Below are 20,935 nucleotides of genomic sequence, written 5' to 3'. Positions count from 1 at the left end.
GCACATGCTGAGGTCCCAAAGGGAGAAACCTTCAAAGGGAAATGCAAAGGGCAGAAGAATTCCTAAATTTCCACACGATTTCCCCTGTGTGTGAGCTGAACCCTGCTGGGTCACAGCCCATGAGTGGAATGCTGTGCCTGTGTCCCTGAAAGGCTCAGAGGGATGTCTCATGTTCACACTTGGTGCACTGCACACACATTTGTCTCTGGGGTTACAATCCCATCCCTGTGGCTTGAGCACCTCTGTAATGAGGCATGATGCTGGAAAGGGCTTTGCACAGAGAAGTCAGCCCAGCAAGGCCCTGTCAGCTTGGGCCTGACCTTTCCTTCAGCCCTGCTGCAGATCAGATATTTCCTGTGTCCCGTGGCCACACGCCGAGCGCACGCAGGCTGTCACATGCAGGACAGTCTGCACCCCAACATCCTTCATCTGCTGACCCCTGAGAAGCCAGCCCCTGACCCACACAGCTCATTTTGGCTCCTTCAGGTGCTCCACAGTGAGAGGGGAAGAGAGGGAACCCCACTTCTCCATGCCCTGCCTGATCTCAGCCTGCACTCAGACTCTGTTTGTCTGACACAAGCCAAGCTGTTGCCAGAAATTCCCATCTTGGAGCTTGAAAAATGTGGTTTTTCCCAGGAACATCAGTGTAATAAAACACAGTTCTGCCTACCACCCCAGTCTCTTTCATATCCCCTGACAATACTCCTACATGACTCTCATGATGCTGCACAAGTCTTCACAGCTTCCAGCTGGATTTTTGTTACATTTCAGTTAGATAGCCACGAGAGAAAACAAACACAGCATTGCAGAACCTTGTCCCTCAGCTTTATAAGGTTAAGATTCATAATGCACACATTTATTTGATGCAGCTTCTAAGTGACTAATCTAATGTCTCCTCCTCTTAGAGAGCACATTGCACTTTGCAGAAATGTGCAGGATTGATTCACTTGTGAGATGTGCAGAGTGGCACACACCACTTTCACTCACGTCATCAAAACACTTGGGGAATTGTTGTGCTGGGAGTTTGATCAAATCCTGCACAGATACAATTCCCACAAGGGCTTCATGTTTCAAAGATCCACATTTACTAACCAGCAGCCTGATTTTCAGGAGAGTGAAAAATCCAGCAGCTTTCTGAGTCTCCCTCTCATTTTTTTCCTCCAAAAACAATGCTTGTGCATGACTTCTGTTCATTCCTGCAGGCAAGGATGCCCTCAGTCCACCTAAACATTACTTAAAATCTTTAAAAAGTGACAATGCACAAAGAGATGGAGGGCACTGATAACAGCATCACAGGCTGAAGAGCTCAGTCAAAGGCCTGAGTCCAGGGAGGACAAGAGCAGCACTCTGGAGGGAGTCTGGCAGAATGAGCCAAGGGCAGCCAAGGAGGCAGCCCAGCAATGGTGGACTCGTTGGGAACTTGTTCTTTAGTCAAATTGCTTCACCTCTCCCAGTGCCTCCTGTCAGATTTGGCTCATCACCTCTAGGACAAAGCCTTCTTCACATGATTTAGGTAAAATGCCAAAGGCCATGGTGCAATCTTGACTCCCTGTAGCCTGCCAGAGCCCAAAAATACCCAAGTGCAAAGTCACCCTTAAACTAAAACCTTTCTCACCTTCTGTTTCTCCTGGAAAGTACCTTTACTTTGCCAGTTGTATTTCTTTCTTTCTACAGTGAATTGCTTTGTGTCCCAAACCTACTTGTAACTTGGTAAATCTCTTACTTTAGTGTTGCATTATTTCTCAGCACTCCCTGTCCGTTTTCATCTTCCTGCTGGGCCATGTTTTCTGTTCTTATTTAAGATTTTACAGGTCAGGGACTGTCCTTTTTCTGTTCCTTGTTGTGATGGGGACTTTTCACCTCTGTATTTTCTACTCTTCTGCATTTGTATAATGCACAGTGCAGAAAGTTTTCAGTGATGAGTTTGAATCTTTTCCATCTCTGACACTTTTGTTTCCTCTATATCTGTTCTCCCTGCTTAGGCTGGAGCAAAAGAGGACACCTTCAATATGCTGTGCATCAGCCCATTGATTAAGTAGGAAACTTTTCTGTGCAGCAATTATTATTGCCTAAGCTGTACTGAAGCCCAGCAAATCATTTTTATTTCAGCATGCTCTGCAACTCAGAGAAAGAAGCCCTAGTCATAGTTAGACAGCATATGAATTGCTGGAAAAATCCCAGGTTGTGCACAGATCATTTATAACCCAGCCAGCCCAATGTTTGCAGAGGGTTTTGCCCACTAAACATCTCATAAATCATTGGCTTCCTTTAGAAAGATAACAATGATTTCAAAGAGGTAAGTGGGATTGGTCTGGATCATTATGTTCTCCCTCTAGGGCAGGGAGTTGAAAGTTTTAATTTTCTTTCATCAATCTAAGTCATCACCCAAGGCTGGAGTGTGATGTTTGACTTCCTCTACTGGAAACCTCAGTAAGAGAGATCTGAGCCCCCTCCACAAAGGTCTTGAGTGATGCTGGTTCAGCTGTTCAGGGATGTGTGCCTCAGATGTCTGCCTGGGAGCAGAGCACTGTGACCCTGTGCCAGGGCCACTGTGGGACCACAGCCTAGAGCCACCAGCAGCAGAGCCTGCTCTCTGTCTTGATCAAACTCCCAGCACAACAATTCCCAAAGTGTTTTGATGATGTGAGTGAAAGTGGTGTGTGCCACTCCTGCACATCTCACAAGTGAATCAATCCTGCCATGGGTTTACAGATAAAGAGGAGGGATCAGGATGATGTCACTTCTATGATCAGGACCTCCCAAACAAGTCTCTGTGTACAGGCATTATACAGCACAGCCAGAATGATTTCAGCATGAGTTTGGTGTCATTAAATTCACTGCACAGGATGTGCAGGGTTGATTTGTGCAGGGAACGTGCCTGGGGTTTCAACACATCTGGCAACCCAAGCTATCCCTTCCAACTAGCTCACTGACATTCAGGAGCCAGAATAATTGTTCTAAATCTTTCAAATCTAAGCAGACAAAGAAAATATAGCCCCATAAACTCAGCTGTACAGTTCTGAGGCAGGAGGGTTCCTCCTCCAGTGCAGCTGCTAAAGCTGCCCTGATGCTCCTCCATGTGGTGTCTGTGGTGTGGAGCTGTCTCCCCATCAGCCCAGGGCTGCATCCCCCACCTCTGGCATTCACATTCTCTGATAAATCCCTTCTCCCAGGATTTTTCTCATGGGAAGCTGAGAGGCCTCAGAGAAAAGGAAAACAATTCTGATCTCATTTGCTTCTCCTGTGCTGTGCCCATGTGGAATGTGTTTGGAGATTGTTCACCCCCAGGTGATTGTTCCATTGCATTCTCTGGGAGTTGTTTTCACTCTTTGGCCACTCAGGGCCAGGCTGTGTCAGGGCTCTGGAGAGAGTCAGGAGTTTGCATTATTATCTTTTTAGCCTTCTGTCTGTATCCTTTCTGTATCCTATAGTATAGTTTAGTATTCTTTAATATAACATAGTATCATAAATAATAAATCAGCCTTCTGAGAACATGGAGTCAGATCCATCATTCCTTCCTGCCACAAGGGTCTCTGTTCAAATACAATGCCCACTGCCCTGGAGTGCCACTTTCTGTCTGCCCTTTCCCACACTGGGGCACAGTGGGCTTTCCTGTCACGTGTGTGTAACCCAGGGTCCTGGAATCTCCCCTACAGTTCATGGCTGGTGCTCTGCTGTGCCCCCATTCCAGGCACAACACCCAGAACAGAAACAAGGGCTGCCCTGAGCTAAGCACTTTTCCTTCAATTAATCTACTGGGTTTGCTTTTTGCAAAAACTGCACATCCCTGTAATATTTTCTCCAAATATGCTAAATAATTATTAAAAATAATTAGCTGAATACTTTTTATAACAAATTTTAAGCATGTACACCGATTCTTTGTTACTTCCTATTGCAGTCAACTTGGTTTTAGTTGTAATAATTGTAATAGTTGTAATAATTTCTTGGAGTACTATGAAGAACACAGGAACTTTCTAATAGGAACTCTGCAGAAAATGAGATAATGTCCCTTGTAGTCCATAACCTTATGTCAGAAATACAACAAAAGAGACAAGAAGGCAATAAACAGGGGAAGAAATATCTTATATATGTAATTCCAGGTACAAGGGAAGCCTCTGGAGAACAGAAGAGATCTTTGTCAGGAATCTATTTAATTTATTCCTATTGTTTCACTGCATGCTTTGCAGAAAACCAGCCATTTATCTTGCCTTTTTTGCACAGCTTTTGGGTTGGTTTTTGTTTTTTCCTTGCTTGATGATGGCTTAGCTGGAGTCCCCAGATGTTCTAGAGGAATTCTGGCAGGAAGAAGTTCAGTACAGTCAGGCATGTGGGGTGCTCCAAGCCTGGAGTTTTGGAGCAAAACTGTCAGAAAGAAGTTCAGCACGCTGACACGTGGGATGTTCCATGCCAGGACTGTGTCAGCCTTGCACTTCCTCATGTTGTGTCTCACATCTTCCACCTGGAAAAGAAGATGCCACATCCATACACCAAAGGGCAGAGCAACTCAGAGCACACAACATTAGAAAGCTGTTTAGTAACAATTTGACTTCCTGCCAGCAGCCTGTTGCTGGCACACTGTACCAGCCATGCCAAGAGCCACTTCTGCAGGCAAAAGGAAAATTGGCACCAAATTATTGCTTTCTTAATCCTTTCCAGTGCCACTGCCAACAAAGACAGTCCTGGGTTTGGTTCCAGATTTGGTGAGCCTTCCAAACAATTTATTTCCTATGTGCCCCAGAAAGCAACTGGAGGGGCAGAGCACAGATGAGTGCAAGCCATGAGCAAATCCCTCAGGTCCAGAGCCCTTTCCCAGGCTCCAAACAAGATCCACATGTTCTGCATCCCTACAGATGCTGGACTCACTGACAGCTGTGCCTGAGAATGCCAAGACAGATGTGACAAAAGCAGACCTGAGCACTGCAGAATCACAAGCACTGCTTGCAGGGATGCAGGACTTGGAGGATCAAACTGCAGTGGTCTAATCTTCCCCAGCTCCTGCTTAATTAAAATTCTCAGCACTCTATTCAGGACCCAGAGTTCAGTTATAGTTCAATAGGAGTATCACAGACTACTTAAATAAAATGTATTTCAATAAAAGGAAATTCAATCTACAGAGGAGATTTTAAAAGGAAAGGATGTATTTCTTAGGACTGGTGTTTCTACCTTTATAAACTGATGATCTGTCCTATGTAGAATAAAACACCAAACTATCATGTTTTAAAATGAGTATATTACATTTAGCTGCTTACCTTAGATTTCCTTGTAAATTAAACTGAAGCCCTCAGCAATACTTTTCTTCCTTTTGTTCTTTCTTCTCTAATTATACCATGTCACTAATTATCTTATGGGCAAAAGCAGTCTATAGATTGCTGCTGCTTCAAAAAAATTGTATCATTGCTCCTCCTACTCTCTTGTACCTGATGAATGTTTTCATTCAGCCAAAAATAAAAACCCAAAAATCAAACCAAAATGCAACAAAGAAAGCAAAATTCTGCTCAAGTCTTCTCCTTCTCTAGAAGTTGTCTGCCTCCCTGGTTCTCAGCTGTTGCCATCCCTACTGATTCCCAAAGTTTCAGGGTATCTTTGAACTACAGCCCTTCTCTGGGCTGTGAATGGTACCTGTACTCTCAAAAGCAGGACTGTTTCCTAATCCCTGATTCCCATTTTCATGATTGTTGGGATCTTTTCCTGTAGCCTTTTTGTGGCTGAGTGGGCTGCCTCTAGTATAATCCCATCTGGAGTAATTTAACAGCAGCTGTCAATAGTGTAACCATGAATTTTTTCATCTGAGAAAATCATTGTAAAATTGGATCATCATAGAGTGCATTTCAGGGAAAATTTCCAGTTGGGTGGTTTTAAGTAATATGATGTTTCTAAGGTTAAATCATGTAATGTTAGCTTGTGGTTAATGGCACAAACCTTTGCTCACTCCACAAAATTTACTAAAAGAGAGACAAAAAAGGATTTAAACAAATTTTTCAACTTATCAGCTCACCATGGAGTCACCTTAAAGCACTGATGAACAGAACCCTTGCTCTCCTATCTGCACCCATAAGTAGCTTAATAAGACATAAAATATTCTGATCAGGGTTTTTAACTCTGCACTATTTTACTGATGGTTTTTACAAGAAAATACAACAACATTATGCACATAAAGCACCCTGCACAGGGCCTTAATTTTGCACAGGCCCATCAAAAGTAACCTTCGTTCATTTTGCATGTGTCACTGCTCTGTGTGACCTTTAAACTGCTATTAAAGAGGAAAATTAAATATCCAGCAAAAAGCTTTGAAAGAACAATTCATTAGAAAGTGCTCAGTTTGTGCTGCACGTTGCATCAAGTCAGACCTCTGATGGGAAAGTGCTGACATCTGGTGATGCCAGTGGTGAGCATTCCCATCCCAGTCCCATCCCCATCCCAGACCAATCCCAGACCCATGCCCATCCCAGACCTATCCCATCCCATCTCCATCCCATCCCCATCCTAGACCCATCCCATCCCATCCCCATCCCAGACCCATCCCATCCCCATCCCAGACCTATCCCAGACCCATCCCATCCCATCCCCATCCCTATCCCAGACCCATCCCAGATCCATCCCAGACCAAACCCAGACCCATCCCCATCCCATCCCATCCCAGTCCCATCCAAGACCCATCCCAGACCCATCCCATCCCAGTCCCATCCCAGATACATTCCAAGTGCATTCCAGAGACCCATCCCAGTCCCATCCCAGACCCATCCCAGACCCATCCCATCCCATCCCATCCCATCCCAGTCCCATCCCCATCCCCATCCCCATCCCCATCCCCATCCCAGTCCCATCCCAGATACATTCCAAGTGCATTCCAGAGACCCATCCCCATCCCCATCCCAGTCCCATCCCAGACCCATCCCCATCTCCATCCCATCCCCATCCCATCCCCATCCCAGTCCCATCCCAGACCCATCCCAGTCCCATCCCAGACCCATCCCAGACCCATCCCAGACCCATCCCAGATACATTCCAAGTGCATTCCAGAGATCCATCCCAGTCCCATCCCAGTCCCATCCCAGACCCAGTCCATCATCTTCCCACCACCCCCAGAGCTCTCTCCCCCCAGGGCAGTCAGATGCCCCAGCTCAGCCTGTGTGTCACCCACAAGGTTTCCTCCGTGCCCTGCTGACCAAGCCCCTCGGAGACCCTTCCCTCAAAGAGGGGATCCACGATGGGATAGCCCTGAGTTTTCTCCAGCTTGGATCAGAATGTTCACATGTTTCTTTTTGCTTGATTTCTGCTTTGAAGGACAAACTGCTCCTTTCACTCAGAGCCATGAACCACTTCCACCACCCCTCACAGCACATGGCTGGGGTGCTCCTGCCTCCCTCTGCCTGTGCCCATGCTGCTGGAGTCACTGCCCAGGGCAAGAGAGGCAGAGCCTGGAGCACAGGGCTGCTTCATGGGCAACCAGATTATTTTTGTTCTGTTTTATCTCACTTTGGTTTTAAAAGCCTTGCCTGGAGTAAAAGGCCTAAAGTCACCAGCACTGGGGAGACCCAGCAGCACACAGGGATCTGCTCCATGTGTGGGAATCCTTAAAATCAGAAAGGTTTGGGAAAGCTGCAGAAGGCAGGGCTCAGAGACAGCAGAACTGTGGTTAGAGCTCAGCAGCAGCCATGAGATTGGTCAGCAGGAAAATTGTGTGAGAAGTAGAAAAGTAAGGACAAACACCAATGGTCTGTGTATTAATGCTTGTCTGGAATAACTCCCTGAGCTGCAGAAAAGTTTATCTAGTGAGATATTAGGGAGTTCTAAGCTTGATAATGGAGCTCTGTGCAGTGTGTTTGAAGGCTCACAAGCAGGTGTTGGATTTGAAATAATCCAGCATTGTTTAACCAAAGGTACCTGTGCTTACAGTGGTGGATGGAACTGCTGTCAGTGTGCTTTTGCTTTGTGAGATTGGCCAAAAAACTTTTAAAGTGAGGTGTAACATTGAGTTCTTGTTCTGCTTTGTCACTTTGGTTTTAAAAGCCTTGCCTGGAGTAAAAGGCCTGGAGTCACCAGCCCTGGGGAGACCCAGCAGCACACAGGGATCTGCTCCAGAGCCAGACCAGGGGCAGGTTTCAGACATTCGGGCTTGGAACACCCAGAACAAGCCTGTGTTCCCCTGTCCAACAGTGACCCCTTTGTGACATTGCTCAGAAATAAGCACAGGCTTGGGGGGGAGGTGGATTGCAATCATTAAATTGTAAATCCCTTTAAATGCAAAGATCAAAGGGAAAGTTTCAATCCTATGACACATAATTAAAAATGCAGACATGAATGGCTTTGATTCATGAATGCTTATGTACTTTTAAATTGTTGCCAGGGAGATCAGGGCATGAGAAAATTAAAAACCATTACGCTTCAAAAGAATAAATGATTTTCACAGCTTTCCAACATTATTTCCTGTTGCGCAGATTTTTGTGTGTTTTAACATTTTCCCCGCCCTCCCTGGGCAGATTAGTTCTGAAAAATGTTTTCCAGAAAATGTTCAGAACTCAATGAGATTAAAAGGAGATTAGTGAACTTGTTGGTTGGAGGGTTCCCATTTGTACCTAATGGCAAACACTTGGGGCAGTTAAAGAGGAACCCCACCACACATATTTTACCTTTATTTCTAGTTTAAAAAGCTGTGACCTTTTAATTCATTATTCTTTTTCTAATAGAGCCAGTGCAACACAATATGGTGCAGGCCATAAGCCAAATCTCCCTGAAGTTAAAGGAAATATTCCCAGGACTATAGTGATTTCAACCTGTTTGTTTAACATTTCTCACTTGTAAAAGTCAAAGCATTTAACTGAAAGGAAAAGGCTGCTTCCTATTTCACAACTAAAAATTGAGATATACAAAGTGGACATGATTCTCAACCCTCTCACCATGGATGCCAGAGTTAAGTGCAGAGCTAGCCAGCTACAACAAATATTTCCACTTCTGATCCATGGTGCCTCAGATTTGCCCAGCTTCAATGTGTCACATTGGCACTACCAACTGGCACCTGATATATCCTTTGAAGTGCTTTACAATCACCCCAGTTTTCCCAGGGACAAACCATTAATTCCTCAGACAGAAACATATTGCTGAATTGCACCTGGGAGTTGATGGCTGCCCTGAACTCATGGACAGCAGTTCCATTCCTGGGCTGAAAGAACCTGTGAAAGCAAACCCAAACTCCTTCGTGCTGAACTTACATTGCTCTTTAGCCACTGGTGAGGATGATCAGGTGAAATCCTAAAAGCTGGACATGAGTTTTCCCCTCCTCTCCCTGTATAGCTGGTGGAATCCAGGATGATTTATCTCATCTCCTAGCACCTACAGTCTTCAGATGTCTCCATATCATGGAAGTGATTTTGGTCTGCAGTTCCACAGGATGAATCCCACCACCCAAAATTGTACATTTGGGATGAAGGACTAGATCCAGCCCCAGAGACACTGCAGCTCTAAATACACAGTCATCCCATTGTGTTCTCACGTTTTTGAACTTTGGGACTCCAAATAAAATAAGGTTTGGCTGAAATTCATCTGCACGAGGCTGACTTGCTCCTCACTCTGGCACTGTTCAGCTTCCAGTCAAGTCAACCTTCACAAAATTTCCCCTGAGGGGGAAAAGCCAGAGACAAGAAGCAGCAGGCTTACAGAGCCCTGAGCAGTTCAGCAGGTATCTGATGGTGAAAGGAAAACCTTTTGTATTTACTTCTGAACAGAGGAATCAGACATTGTTCCTGTTTGAGACTGGGCTGTTTCCAGAGTGTCTCCACAGTGGCAGCCAGCTGAGATTCAGTGCAAGTGGCCATCCCAAAAATGCACTGAAGCTTTGTTATCCACTGTGTTGACTGAGATAGCTCCAGGGAGAAGATGCCCTACAAAAACACCTCTAATATGTAATTTGTTATATCTAATGTCTGAATAGCAAATAGCATGGCAAGAATTTATCCTTTTTTTCAGCTGGTATTTGTTCAGAAACATGTTATTATTGTTCTTTTTTTTTTGAAAAGAACAATATTGAATCAATAATGTTGCAACACAATTCTCATTCTTCAGATTTCAGTCCAAAGAAGATTTTCTAGTCTCAGTTTCTTTGTCACACAGACCATAACTCTTAATCCATTTACTGCAAGGCTTAGATCAGTAACCTGCATTTGACTCAAGTCAATCTGGTGTTGACTTGAGAACTTTAAGAAATGAAGAAGCAGTTTATTCTATATTTTTTAGGACATTATGTGAATATGGGCCTTTCTCCACTAATGTTGATGTTCCAAACAGCATTTGCTATGTGAAAAAACAAAATTTCCCATGTTCAAGCACTTGGATCCTCTTGTAAACCTGGATCTTGAATGCTGCCTTCTTCCACACACCTTTGCAAAATGACTGTGCTGTCTTAAAGGAGCAAGAGACCAGCTCCTGTGCAGGTTTAAATGAACTCTGGTTCATTTACAAAGTCACAAAGAGAAAGTACAACACAATCAGAAGAGACTTCAGGGCCCTGGGATCAGGGCAGCAGGATCAGGAGCACAGGTAGTGATTTCCTCCATTCTTCTGTTAAGGACAATATTGATAGGAAGAGGCAGATCCATCAGGTCAGTGGGTGCAGCTCTGAGATGGGTGTCAGGGGAGTCACAGCAATGCAGCTCTCTCCAGGATGGGACTCCTGCAATTCTAATTTCTGCTGATATCAGCTTTGAGAATCAATGTAAGAAAAGCACGTGCACTGTTTGAATATGCAGGGCACACAGACTTTGGTAAAACAGCTGCAAGGACAGTGTCCTACATCATGCATCAGTCACCATGCCAAACACTGAACTATTCTCCTTCATCCCCATGGTCAGACTCTGACTCCTACCAGCACTAAGTGCAGAAGCAGGCAGCTGCAGCTGTTCTGATTTCCAGCATGCTCAAAGGCAGGGACAGGGAATCTCACAGCTGAACAAAATCCTTTGCTGTTTGTTTTTATTTATGCTCCAGTTTCAGCACCCAAACAGTGAACTGGCATTCAAAGATTTAGGCTGATCCAGGGACTGGTGGTGTGACTTTCTTGCTCAATTCATGTTCATTCTGGTCCCAGTAATGATTACCTTTGTCACAGGCACATCACAAGGCCAAGCTCACTGCAAGTCTTAGGAGAAGGCAAAGAACAAAACTACTGAATTGGAATAGTGTTTATAATTAATAAATTCTATGAACTCCTGGGCTGTGTGCAGCAGCAGTAAATGTGCTAAATTTTCTTTGTAGGACAGAGATTACCACAGTTCCTGACAATGGCAGCAGTTCATCAGCGCACTGAGGAAGAAATTATTTTCAAATGGATAGGTAGCCAGATGGCAAGTGTTCTCTTTTTTCAAAGACACCTGCATGTTTGAAGCAATTCTCTTCCTTAACACTCTCAGCCTCACCAGGGCTGGGACCATTATGAAGGGGAAGATGAAGAGGAAATCCTCATCCAGAGATCAAAGAGCTGACAACTGCCTTTTCTGCCCTTTGGAAATTATATTGAGAGTTGAGAATATCTCTTCTCACCTCCTGGAGCAGTTGGCACCTGAGTGCTGACTAAGTCACAAAAGACTCCCAATCCACTCTTCTGTGCACTTTTCAAAAGGAATCAGTGTTCTCCATGTTCTGCAGGTCTCCTTTACTGAACAGCCACTTAGCAAGATCCTTCCTCTGCTCAGCTTGTCCTTGAGTTGGAGTGGCTGCTTTCTACCAGGGTACAGAATACGTTACAGACAAGTTTTTCAGAAATTCTGAGTTTGCAGAAGTACAGCTGTGCTGAGGCTCAAGAGATTGCACTCAGCTTCTGACTGCACCACTGGCTGCCCAGTGACCTCAGCTCCACCATTCCAGGGGCAGTGATGGGAATTATCACACAGCTCCTTGTGTGTCAAACACAGAAAAGCTGGGCATGAGCAGCACTGGAGAACAGTGAAGCATGATTACTAATAGCTTGCATGATTATTCCCAAACACATGCAGGCTCTTAATATTGCCTTCATCTGGCATCACACTGCCTGAAAACACCAAGAGGAAAACACTGTTTTGCTCTAGTGTTTTATTGATAACTGGAAGGGGAGATACAAACAGAATATCTGCATTGCCCCAGCAGACAAACAAAGCCCCAAGTCCCACAGGTAATTACCATCTCCTAATTGGGTTTGAAAACAGGAGATTTGAGTCTGAATGCACGGAGTTTGCACCAAAATGAACAATTACTTGTCTGAGGGATTCAGTGGTTTCAAAACACAACAGGAAGAGACTGAAGCTGAGGCTGAATGGAGGCTTTAACTGAGAGTTTGCTGATGGCCCTCACAGACCCCCACCAACGAGCTGCTACCTTCACTAGCAGGAGTCAGAATTCACAGTCACCCCCACTGTCATTTTTATCTGCCACTCCAGGCTCATTACATCAGTTTAACTAATGGCAATTAATATGAAAATTAAAATTGATAGCAAAATTAAGCACTTGGAAGACAGTCAGTGCTCCCACACAACTCTGGCATGCCTAATTACTGTTGTAACAACGCCCCTGGCACAAGCTGGCCAGGCCAGTCCTGGTGCAACCCTGACTGCTCTGCCCTGGCCCCTGTGTCTGTGAGAAGATGATGATGATGATGATGATGCTCCCCTTCTCCTGTTCACACATCACATTTCTGCCTGGCAGCCACATTTGGGAACTTTTCAGATGCTGTGACAAAGTGGTGCCCTATGTGAAAAATGACTGCTCACTTTTCAAATTTTAAAAGTTTATTAAATCTTTTAAAAAAATACAACAAAAGGACTAAATAAGGGAAAATCACAGTGCTGGGAGCCCCTGTGATTATCAGCCAGGTGCTCATCTTCAAATGGATGCTCCACCTTTTATACCCTTAGCCCCTCCTAGAGTCCTGTCAGTGACTCCTTCCTGGCCATCCAGGGGTGCAGATCACTTTCTTACACCTTGATTTGGGGCCAGCTGTTGCCATAGCAACAACCCCACCCTCCCAAATGCCCCTGGGTGCCCAAGGCCATCCCATGATAACAATGCAAGGGGGGGACACATTGCAGTAACACAGCTGATCATCTACAGAACTTCTCTGACACACACAGAATGTTCACCCTGTGACTGTGAGAGCCAACATCTCATCACCCATCTGTAACACCTGGCTTGCTATTGATGCATGCAAAGATTTCACAGCATGGCTTAGAGCTCAAAGGTCAAAACCAGCCATGAGCTGGCTCAGCAGCAACACTGAGCTTCTCAAAAAGTCAGGGCTGCTGCCAGCAGACAGTGCAAGTCTTACACCTGACGCCAGAAGAAAGGAAAACTGCTAGACCTGCCTATGACCTGGGGGTTTAATTTCAAAATATCTACTTTGCCAACCCAAATGCTCAATTATTCAGAGTTTGTGTGATGCTTTGAAGGCACAAGCTGTATCCCAGAATTTTAAAATCATTATAAACCAGGTTCTAATATCTTCCAGCCTTCATTCAGCAACCCTTTAAGTGTCATTTGCACCAACATTACTGTGACAACAGCCTCTCACCATCAGCAATGTCCAAACTTTCCACCCATGACATGCAGCTTAAAACTCATCTAGTTTTAAATGAGCTGGCAGAATTAGAATTATCCTCTAGATTTTCCATTACCAAGGCACCAGACACATTTTACAGCCATCCTTTCAGCAAGGGACTTTGTCACAGTTTACTGATACAATAATCAGCATAAATCTGCAAAACACTTCTGCTGACATTGTTGATAGGGAACAAAACAGTGTTTTAAACACACTCAACCCTCATTCCCCCAGTGCAGCTTATCTGGAGCTGCTTGGCAGAGAGGATGTTGTGATTTTATGCCGGTGTGTCCAATTTTATGTTGACACCTGCTGTGTCTGAGAGGAGCTCTAAGTGCCTTGTGCCCCAGAGCTATCCTTACCATGCACTGCCTGGGCTCTGACTACCTCCATCATATACTTACAAATGGCTCCAAGCAGTGAAATAACATCTGTATTGATCTAAAGAACATTTTATTGATTAAAGACTTCAGAAGAGACCGTGTGAAATGCAGGCACATTATTTAACAATGTCTTTCCAGTACCTGTGGTGGAAATATAGGAACATGAAGCTGTTAAATTTTGGATCAAAGAGCTCCCAGTGAGATTGCTGCAATGATGCAAAGTCAAAGAGTTAAGCTGTGGGGCTCCCCACCCCCCATTCTGGTCCCTTCTATAGGGAGAAGGGAAAGACCTACAGGTTAAAAATTGTTTCTGGATATTGACATGTCAGGACCCAGGACATGCCTCTGGCTGCTCTGGAGGACTCCAGACCCTGGCAGGGGCTCAGAGACCTTGGCACAGAGTCACAAACCCCTGTGCCTTTGATTTTAGCCCATGGAAACAATCACCAACTTTGGGTGAGGAGTTACAAGCCACAAAGGTTTGAGTAGAATGACAGTGAATTTGTCACAGGGTCAAAAGTAGAATTTTGGGGATTTAGAATGGGGGTTCAAGAGGCAAGAGGGAGGAATCTGGGTGTGTCCTGTCCTTCTTCTCCTTCTTCTTGTCCTCCATCTCCTGCTGTGATGGTGACACTTGTGGATTGGTTCAGAGCACAGACAGACTGTCTGACACAGGTGATAGGGACTGGGAAATTATTGTAAATAAAGCACACAAAGTTCTTAGTGTAAAAAGCCAACAGCACCCCAAGGGCAGGGACTGTGCCCCAACCCGACCTGCTGGACAGATCTCAGCAGGGCAGAGAGAGAATGGAACAGATAAGGGAAAATAAACAACCTTGGAGAGCAGAGCTGAGGAATCTCAACTTCTTCCGTGGTCCTGGGGCTGGGAAAAAAGAGACTTTAATACCTTGGGAACCATTTCAATCACAGAAACCCCAAGACTGACACTGAAAGAACAAGACAGGTTGAAAGTGCATCTCCAAGCTGTCTGCAGCAGGGGGGCACACGGGTCCAGAGCAGGGGACTGGAGGGAGTGAGAATCCCTTTGGGAAGGACAGCCTGTACACAGCTCCCCTGGGCTGCCCTTGAGCAGCTCTCAGTGGGGTTCATGGTAAATTCAAAAGCTGCTGTGTCCTGTAGAAGGGCCATCCATCTTCCAGGCCTTGTACTTCATCTTGCAGGTAGAGGAGGGGGATTTGGAGGAGAGCCCCAGCAATGAATGGCACAAGAGGAGCAATTGGAAGTTTAAAGAAACCCCATGGGCAAGCTGAGAGGAGTGTTTCAGGTATGGAGAAGGGGAAACTTGGCTGCAGGCACAGGGGATCAGCATCAGGCTGCCTCCTGGCAGCTGCTGACAATTTATGGTGCCTTTTAGTTCATGCCTCACACTCCTGTTCTCCTCCTAAAGAGAAAGTCAGAAAACACTCTGACAGGAAATAGGAAATGTAAATAAAACACAGCAGCCTCTTGGGAAATCCAAATTCAAGGGCTTTCAGACTCAATCTCCACACAGGTCTGAGCTCCCCAAGATTGTGGGGCCTGTAAGAGAAATCCACTATCAATTGTTTTATCATTGATGTTGTGTTGTAAGGGGAAAGATAGCACACAGAGGTGATGAAAATCTGCACAAGGAAAGTGCATGAAAGCAATGTTTGGGAGGCAGAAAGGAAAGCATGTGGCATGGTCCAGGATCCTGACTTTGTCCAATGAGGCTTTGGCAAATATATTCCACATACATTGGGGTATTTACAGTTATATTTACTGCAAGAAGAGGAAAACCTGGTGATTGTGATATCGTGGGAAAGCTAATGTGGATTTTTTATGTGTGTCAGCTGGGAGAGAAACCCAGTCATCCCAAAGGAACATGGGGAATAAAAACCTGGTAACACTGGTAAAGTCAGCTCCATAAAGATGCTTCTCCTCTTTGTTGGTTTTTTTTGGTTTGGTTTTTGGTTTTTGTTTTTGTTTTTTATTTTCTTGTGTTTCCTATCTCCCTTCTGTAGTTTTAAACTTTCCTCTATTGAAGAAATCAAGATGAATGGTGCTTGATTGAGTGAATCCAAGCTAGACAGATCAGCTAAAGGAGCTTTTTCCTGATCTGGCATTTTCTATGCCAGATGGAAACCAACACTGCATTCGAAATGCTGCCTTTGGAATATCTCTTGCCAGGCTGAGATGGCAGAAACCAGTGCTGGAGCACACAGGGAAAGGGAAAGGACCTGGACTGCAGCACCTCCACCTCCAAGGACTCTTTTTGGTCCCTGGTAAGTCTCCACATATTGTTCCATACCAGCATTGGGGGTTTCATTCAGTGTGGGAGACTCTGCCCTAGCTTTGTCAGCAGGCCTAATTTGATAATTAAAAATATTACAGAAACATTATTACCAGGGCTAAAAAAATATTTTGTTTTCCAGGCTGTACACTGTCTTTTTAAATCTTTACCCCAAAGCAAAGAAAACCAGTTGATTCATGTTTTTCTCTCTATATGTACACATCTCTTTAGCCTTTCTTGCACACACTCTTCCCAGTTTTGCTTTGTATAAGCAACCACAGTAAACATTTTTTTAAAATTATCCTTTTCCACCAACTGTTTGAGAGTTATCTAATTTAATTTTTTTAATATACTTTCATATTAGTATTTCCAAGAAGTAATAGCATTTCATAGAAATTACCTCCCAAACAGAGCTGGAGGACTCAGGGAGAGGAACCTGTAGATGAAAACCTTTTGGTGACATGCAGCCCCTGAGGAAATGGCTGGGTCTGGCAGTGAGAGCCCAGCAGACCCAGAGAGATCCCTGGGTGCAGCTCAGCTGAGGTGTCTGCAGCCCTCTGGGCACACAGACCCCACCTGGGCATGTTCAGACACTCAGGGGTGGAGGGAAATGCAAACTGTGTGCTCAGAGCATTGACAGACCAAACTGAGCCTCTCTGGCTCCTGGAAGGAGACTTTCTCAGTTAGTTACAGTTCATTTACTGCTGCCATTGAGTGGTTCTTATTTTAATTCCTTTGGTCTAATTCAGACAGGGATTTTTTCTTTGTCAGCAGTCGGCCAGAGTGTAAGTTTTGGCTCAGTTAATGAAATATAAAAGTAATTTACATTAATGGCTATTACTGGACACCTAGAAACATTCAGGCAGTCCAATCACTCCAAGGGTTTTTTTCACTTGAAAGGTCAAAACCTCTGAACCCAGCTTAGACCAGTGGTGCCATGAGTCAAATGTAATAAATGGAAGGCTTCAATTAAATAAAGAAAAATTAGCTGCATAAAACCTCACAGTTCTTGCTATCTTTAGTATCTCCTGCTGCTCCCTCGTGATTGAAAGGCAGCTTTGAAAATGTGATATTGGAAATCACAGAGCATGCTGTACTCTTAGTCCTCTTGGCTCAGAAAGACTCAGGTTAACCCAGGGAAAGAAACACACAGGGAAACCCTGGGAATCCTTAGGAAAACTTCTTGTTCTCCCCCTGTTCATCCCTGGGGGATCACAGTCACACAGCAGAACAAAGCAGGAAGAAGCAGAAGTGGCCAAGGAAACCCAGAGCTCATTGCAAAGGATGGAAACCCAGCACTCCCAGCCAGGGTCTGTGGCACGAGCCTGACTCTGCTTTGTTCATTGTCCTGTGAAAGAGGCAGAAGGGCTCTGAAAGAACCACACTCTGCCCACTGGAAGTTTTTCCTAGCAAGATCTCAGATCCTGGCATCAGGCACAGTTCCAGCATGATCATGCTGCAGGGCAGAGCCTTCTACCACATGCTGATGCAGCCACAATAAACAAAAATATCAGAGTACAAACAGCCTTTGGAGTCCAAAGTTTTAGGGGGAGAGTTTATTTAAAAAGCCAAAAATGCTTCCAGCTAAATTCTTGTTGGTTTATACATTAATTGGGGAACTGAAATAATTGTGGGAAAGGTGGAGTCTAAGGCAGAACAATTGTTTTTATTATTTTAACTGTAACCACCCCAAACTAGTTTCCAGCTAATTTCATTGCAACTAGGCATCTGGGATTTTATTGGCATCATTTTCAGTAGTGAAAATGCTTTTTCTATCCCACTGAAGCTTCTCCTCTGCCTCTTGATTTCTCAGAGTATTGTAAATATGGGACAGTATAACATAAAACTCTGCAGAGGCCATTACTTAAACAAACTGATGGGGTCATTTTCATTTATTTCATGACAACCTCCTCCACCCTTTGCTTTCCTTTGAGGTCATTTTTTGATTGTCTTGTTTTGAAGCCAGGGAATTTGTCCCACACTCTCTGCTGTTCATGGGCTAATTAGAATTTTAAAAGTAATTGAAACACCCTTTGCAGTATGCTGTTAATTCCCTCCAGATTGCTGGGAACATTAGCTTCAGTGTTTGTTTATTTTAACTGACTCTAAAATATTAAACTGTCGTGGTTTAGGAATGGTATTCTCCAATTTAGTGCTCCCACTAAAACCACACTCCCACTTGCTCCCTTTTCTTCTCCCATTCCTGCCCTGTGCCTGGAGAGGAGAACTGGGGGCACAGAAGGCAAAGGTCAGGGGTTGAGATAAGAACAATTTACTGGAAACAGCTGGGAGGTGAGAAGAGGGACAGCAACAGCAACAATAACAAAAGTGTGCAAAAGAAAGAGTTGTGACAGATGAGCAATGCCATGGCTGACTCTCACAATTAAAAGGCAAATATCAGTATGTATGTTAGGAGCAGTTTTATAGATTTATAGCTGTGTTTTACCCCCTTGTGGTGTTATCAGGGGTGCCCTGGGTGTGGGACATTTGGGAGGGTCACTCGTTCCTATGGCAGCACCTGAGCTCCAGTCAAGGTGTCAGGCAGTGATCTCCAGCCCTGGGCAGGGAAGGAGGAGTCCATGGACAGAACTTTGGGAGGGCTAAAGGGTTAAAAGGGGAAACCTCCATGGTGTGGGTGAGCACATGTGGGGAAAGATCCTCTGCTCCTGGTGCTGTAATATTTTCTCTATCCAGTGTTCTGTTGTATTTTTGGTAAGGTTTTAATCAACCTTTTAAATTTTTGGAAGTGAGTGTCCTTTCTCCCAGAGGGATTCACATGCAAACTGCCCACTGCAGGAACCAGCATCAAGAATTTGGAACAGATCTGACTGGACAAAAAATTAGCAGGAGTTTACAGGAAAGAATTAATGCTAGGATACATTCAGAGTCTGCAGAGTCATTGAATCTATCTTTTCTACTTATCTGTCTGAAAAGAAGGACAATTTTATGAGAAAAAAAAATAGTCACTACTCTACAGTCCTGCACTTCCCTTATACCCCATTATTTGTTCAAACAAAAAGTTAGTGTTGGATTATCAGCACACATTTGACACCACTTTCCACAATGAGTATTACTACAATTAAACAATTAAAATGGAGCCACACTTGTCAGAGAAGTGCCTGCAGTGTGTGTCAGTCAGTGTTAACAAGCACTTCTATCTGTGTGTTTGCTCATTCATTTATGCCCTGATTAAGCCAGCTAATGAAAGCAGCTGTACCTGGGTTCATTCAGCCAAGGATCCCCTCTTAAGGACCAGAAGATGACACCCAGAAAGAAATAAGAGCTAGGCAAGTGTTGTCATTTCCCAAGTACTCCCACAGCCCTCACCATTTCCAGCTCAAGGTATTTCCTGAATCTAATCTTATTTATCTGTCTAGTAAGATTCAATAGATGCCTCCTCCTAATGCTGTGCAGGCTCTGCATCCCACAGGCTCCTCTGCAAATGCAGTCTTTGGCAAGGAGTTTCACAGGCCTGCTAACACTGTGTTTGTCATTGTTTGCCACTTGACATTGTGTCTGTTTGACATAATTTTATTTTCTATCTATTCCTTTCATAAAAGCTTTTTTTTTTTTGTTTGTTTTATTATTTGCTCTTTTGGTAGCTGCAGAGTACTGAGCTGCTATCTTTGTGGAATTCAAGCTTGCTCTGAATTGTGGCACACTTTTTGCACAGCTGCATCTCTTCAGAAGTGAACAGTCTGCCTTCCTCACAGTTCCTCTACCAGTTACACCATTGTAGCTCTAAAGAGATGAATGCTTTAGAGCTGTGTAACCCTACCTGTTCTGGCCCTGTTCTCATTGATAAATGCTCCATGGCTGCCTAACCCTACCTGTTCTGGCCCTGTTCTCACTGGTTCCCATGTTTGTAGCCCATTCCTAGCTGAAATACTCAGCAAGGCACGAGGCAATACAGAGGCCAGGCAAAACCAAGCTATCATCCCACTGTGTGAAAACAGCAGTTTGAATCAACAGCACTGCTTCATCCCAGCCATGCACTGCTGATGGAAGAACCTGACTGCTCCTCTCTTCATCCCAGTGCTTCTGTGTGCCCCCCAAAGAGCTTGTATCTGGTACTCAGGCTCTCACCTCAAAGTGTCAATGAAGGGTTTTTAAACCACCAGGCACTGAAAGCTGAGAGACTGTTTCTCCCTCAGGTTTCCATGGTTACCATATCTCCAAAGTGTCATTCAAGTCACTTGTGTCAGTTTACTCCAGGTGGCTCCCCAAGCTGTCACCAAGGCACCATCCCCCTTTGGACAGGCAAGTGCATGGCAAGGACAGCCAGTGTAACCCTGATTCCTCCTCCCCAGGGGTGACCCAGAGGTTCACTGGGCAGGTCCTGCAGGGGGTGACCCAGAGGTTCACTGGGCAGGTCCTGCAGGGGTGACCCAGAGTTCAGTGAGCAGGTCCTGCATGGGGTGACCCAGAGGTTCACTGGGCAGGTCCTGCATGGGGTGGCCCAGAGGTTCACTGGGCAGGTCCTGCAGGGGGTGACCCAGAGTTTCACTGGGCAGGTCCTGCAGGGGGTGACCCAGAGGTTCACTGGGCAGGTCCTGCATGGGGTGGCCCAGAGGTTCCCTGAGCAGGTCCTGCATGAGGTGACCCAGAGGTTCACTGGGCAGGTCCTGCATGTGGTGACCCAGAGGTTCACTGGGCAGGTCCTGCATGGGGTGACCCAGAGGTTCACTGGGCAGGTCCTGCAGGGGGTGACCCAGAGGTTCA

The 20,935-nt window shown here is 45.0% G+C and overlaps 1 protein-coding gene across 1 annotated transcript in view; it reads right to left on the bottom strand.

The window, feature by feature from the left end:
- Nucleotides 1-20,074, bottom strand: part of LOC127060289 (NADH-ubiquinone oxidoreductase chain 5-like) — a 173,982-nt gene extending 153,908 nt beyond the window's left edge. Inside the window, exon 1 of the mRNA XM_050981970.1 lies at nucleotides 20,044-20,074. Within this exon, the coding sequence (XP_050837927.1) occupies nucleotides 20,044-20,074 (31 nt within the window). The remainder of the gene's footprint in view (nucleotides 1-20,043) is intronic.
- Nucleotides 20,075-20,935: the final 861 nt, after the last annotated feature.

This window comes from Serinus canaria, chromosome 19 (genome assembly GCF_022539315.1).
Source record: "Serinus canaria isolate serCan28SL12 chromosome 19, serCan2020, whole genome shotgun sequence".
NCBI classification, from domain to species: domain Eukaryota; kingdom Metazoa; phylum Chordata; class Aves; order Passeriformes; family Fringillidae; genus Serinus; species Serinus canaria.
This window is presented reverse-complemented; position numbering and strand designations above follow the sequence as displayed.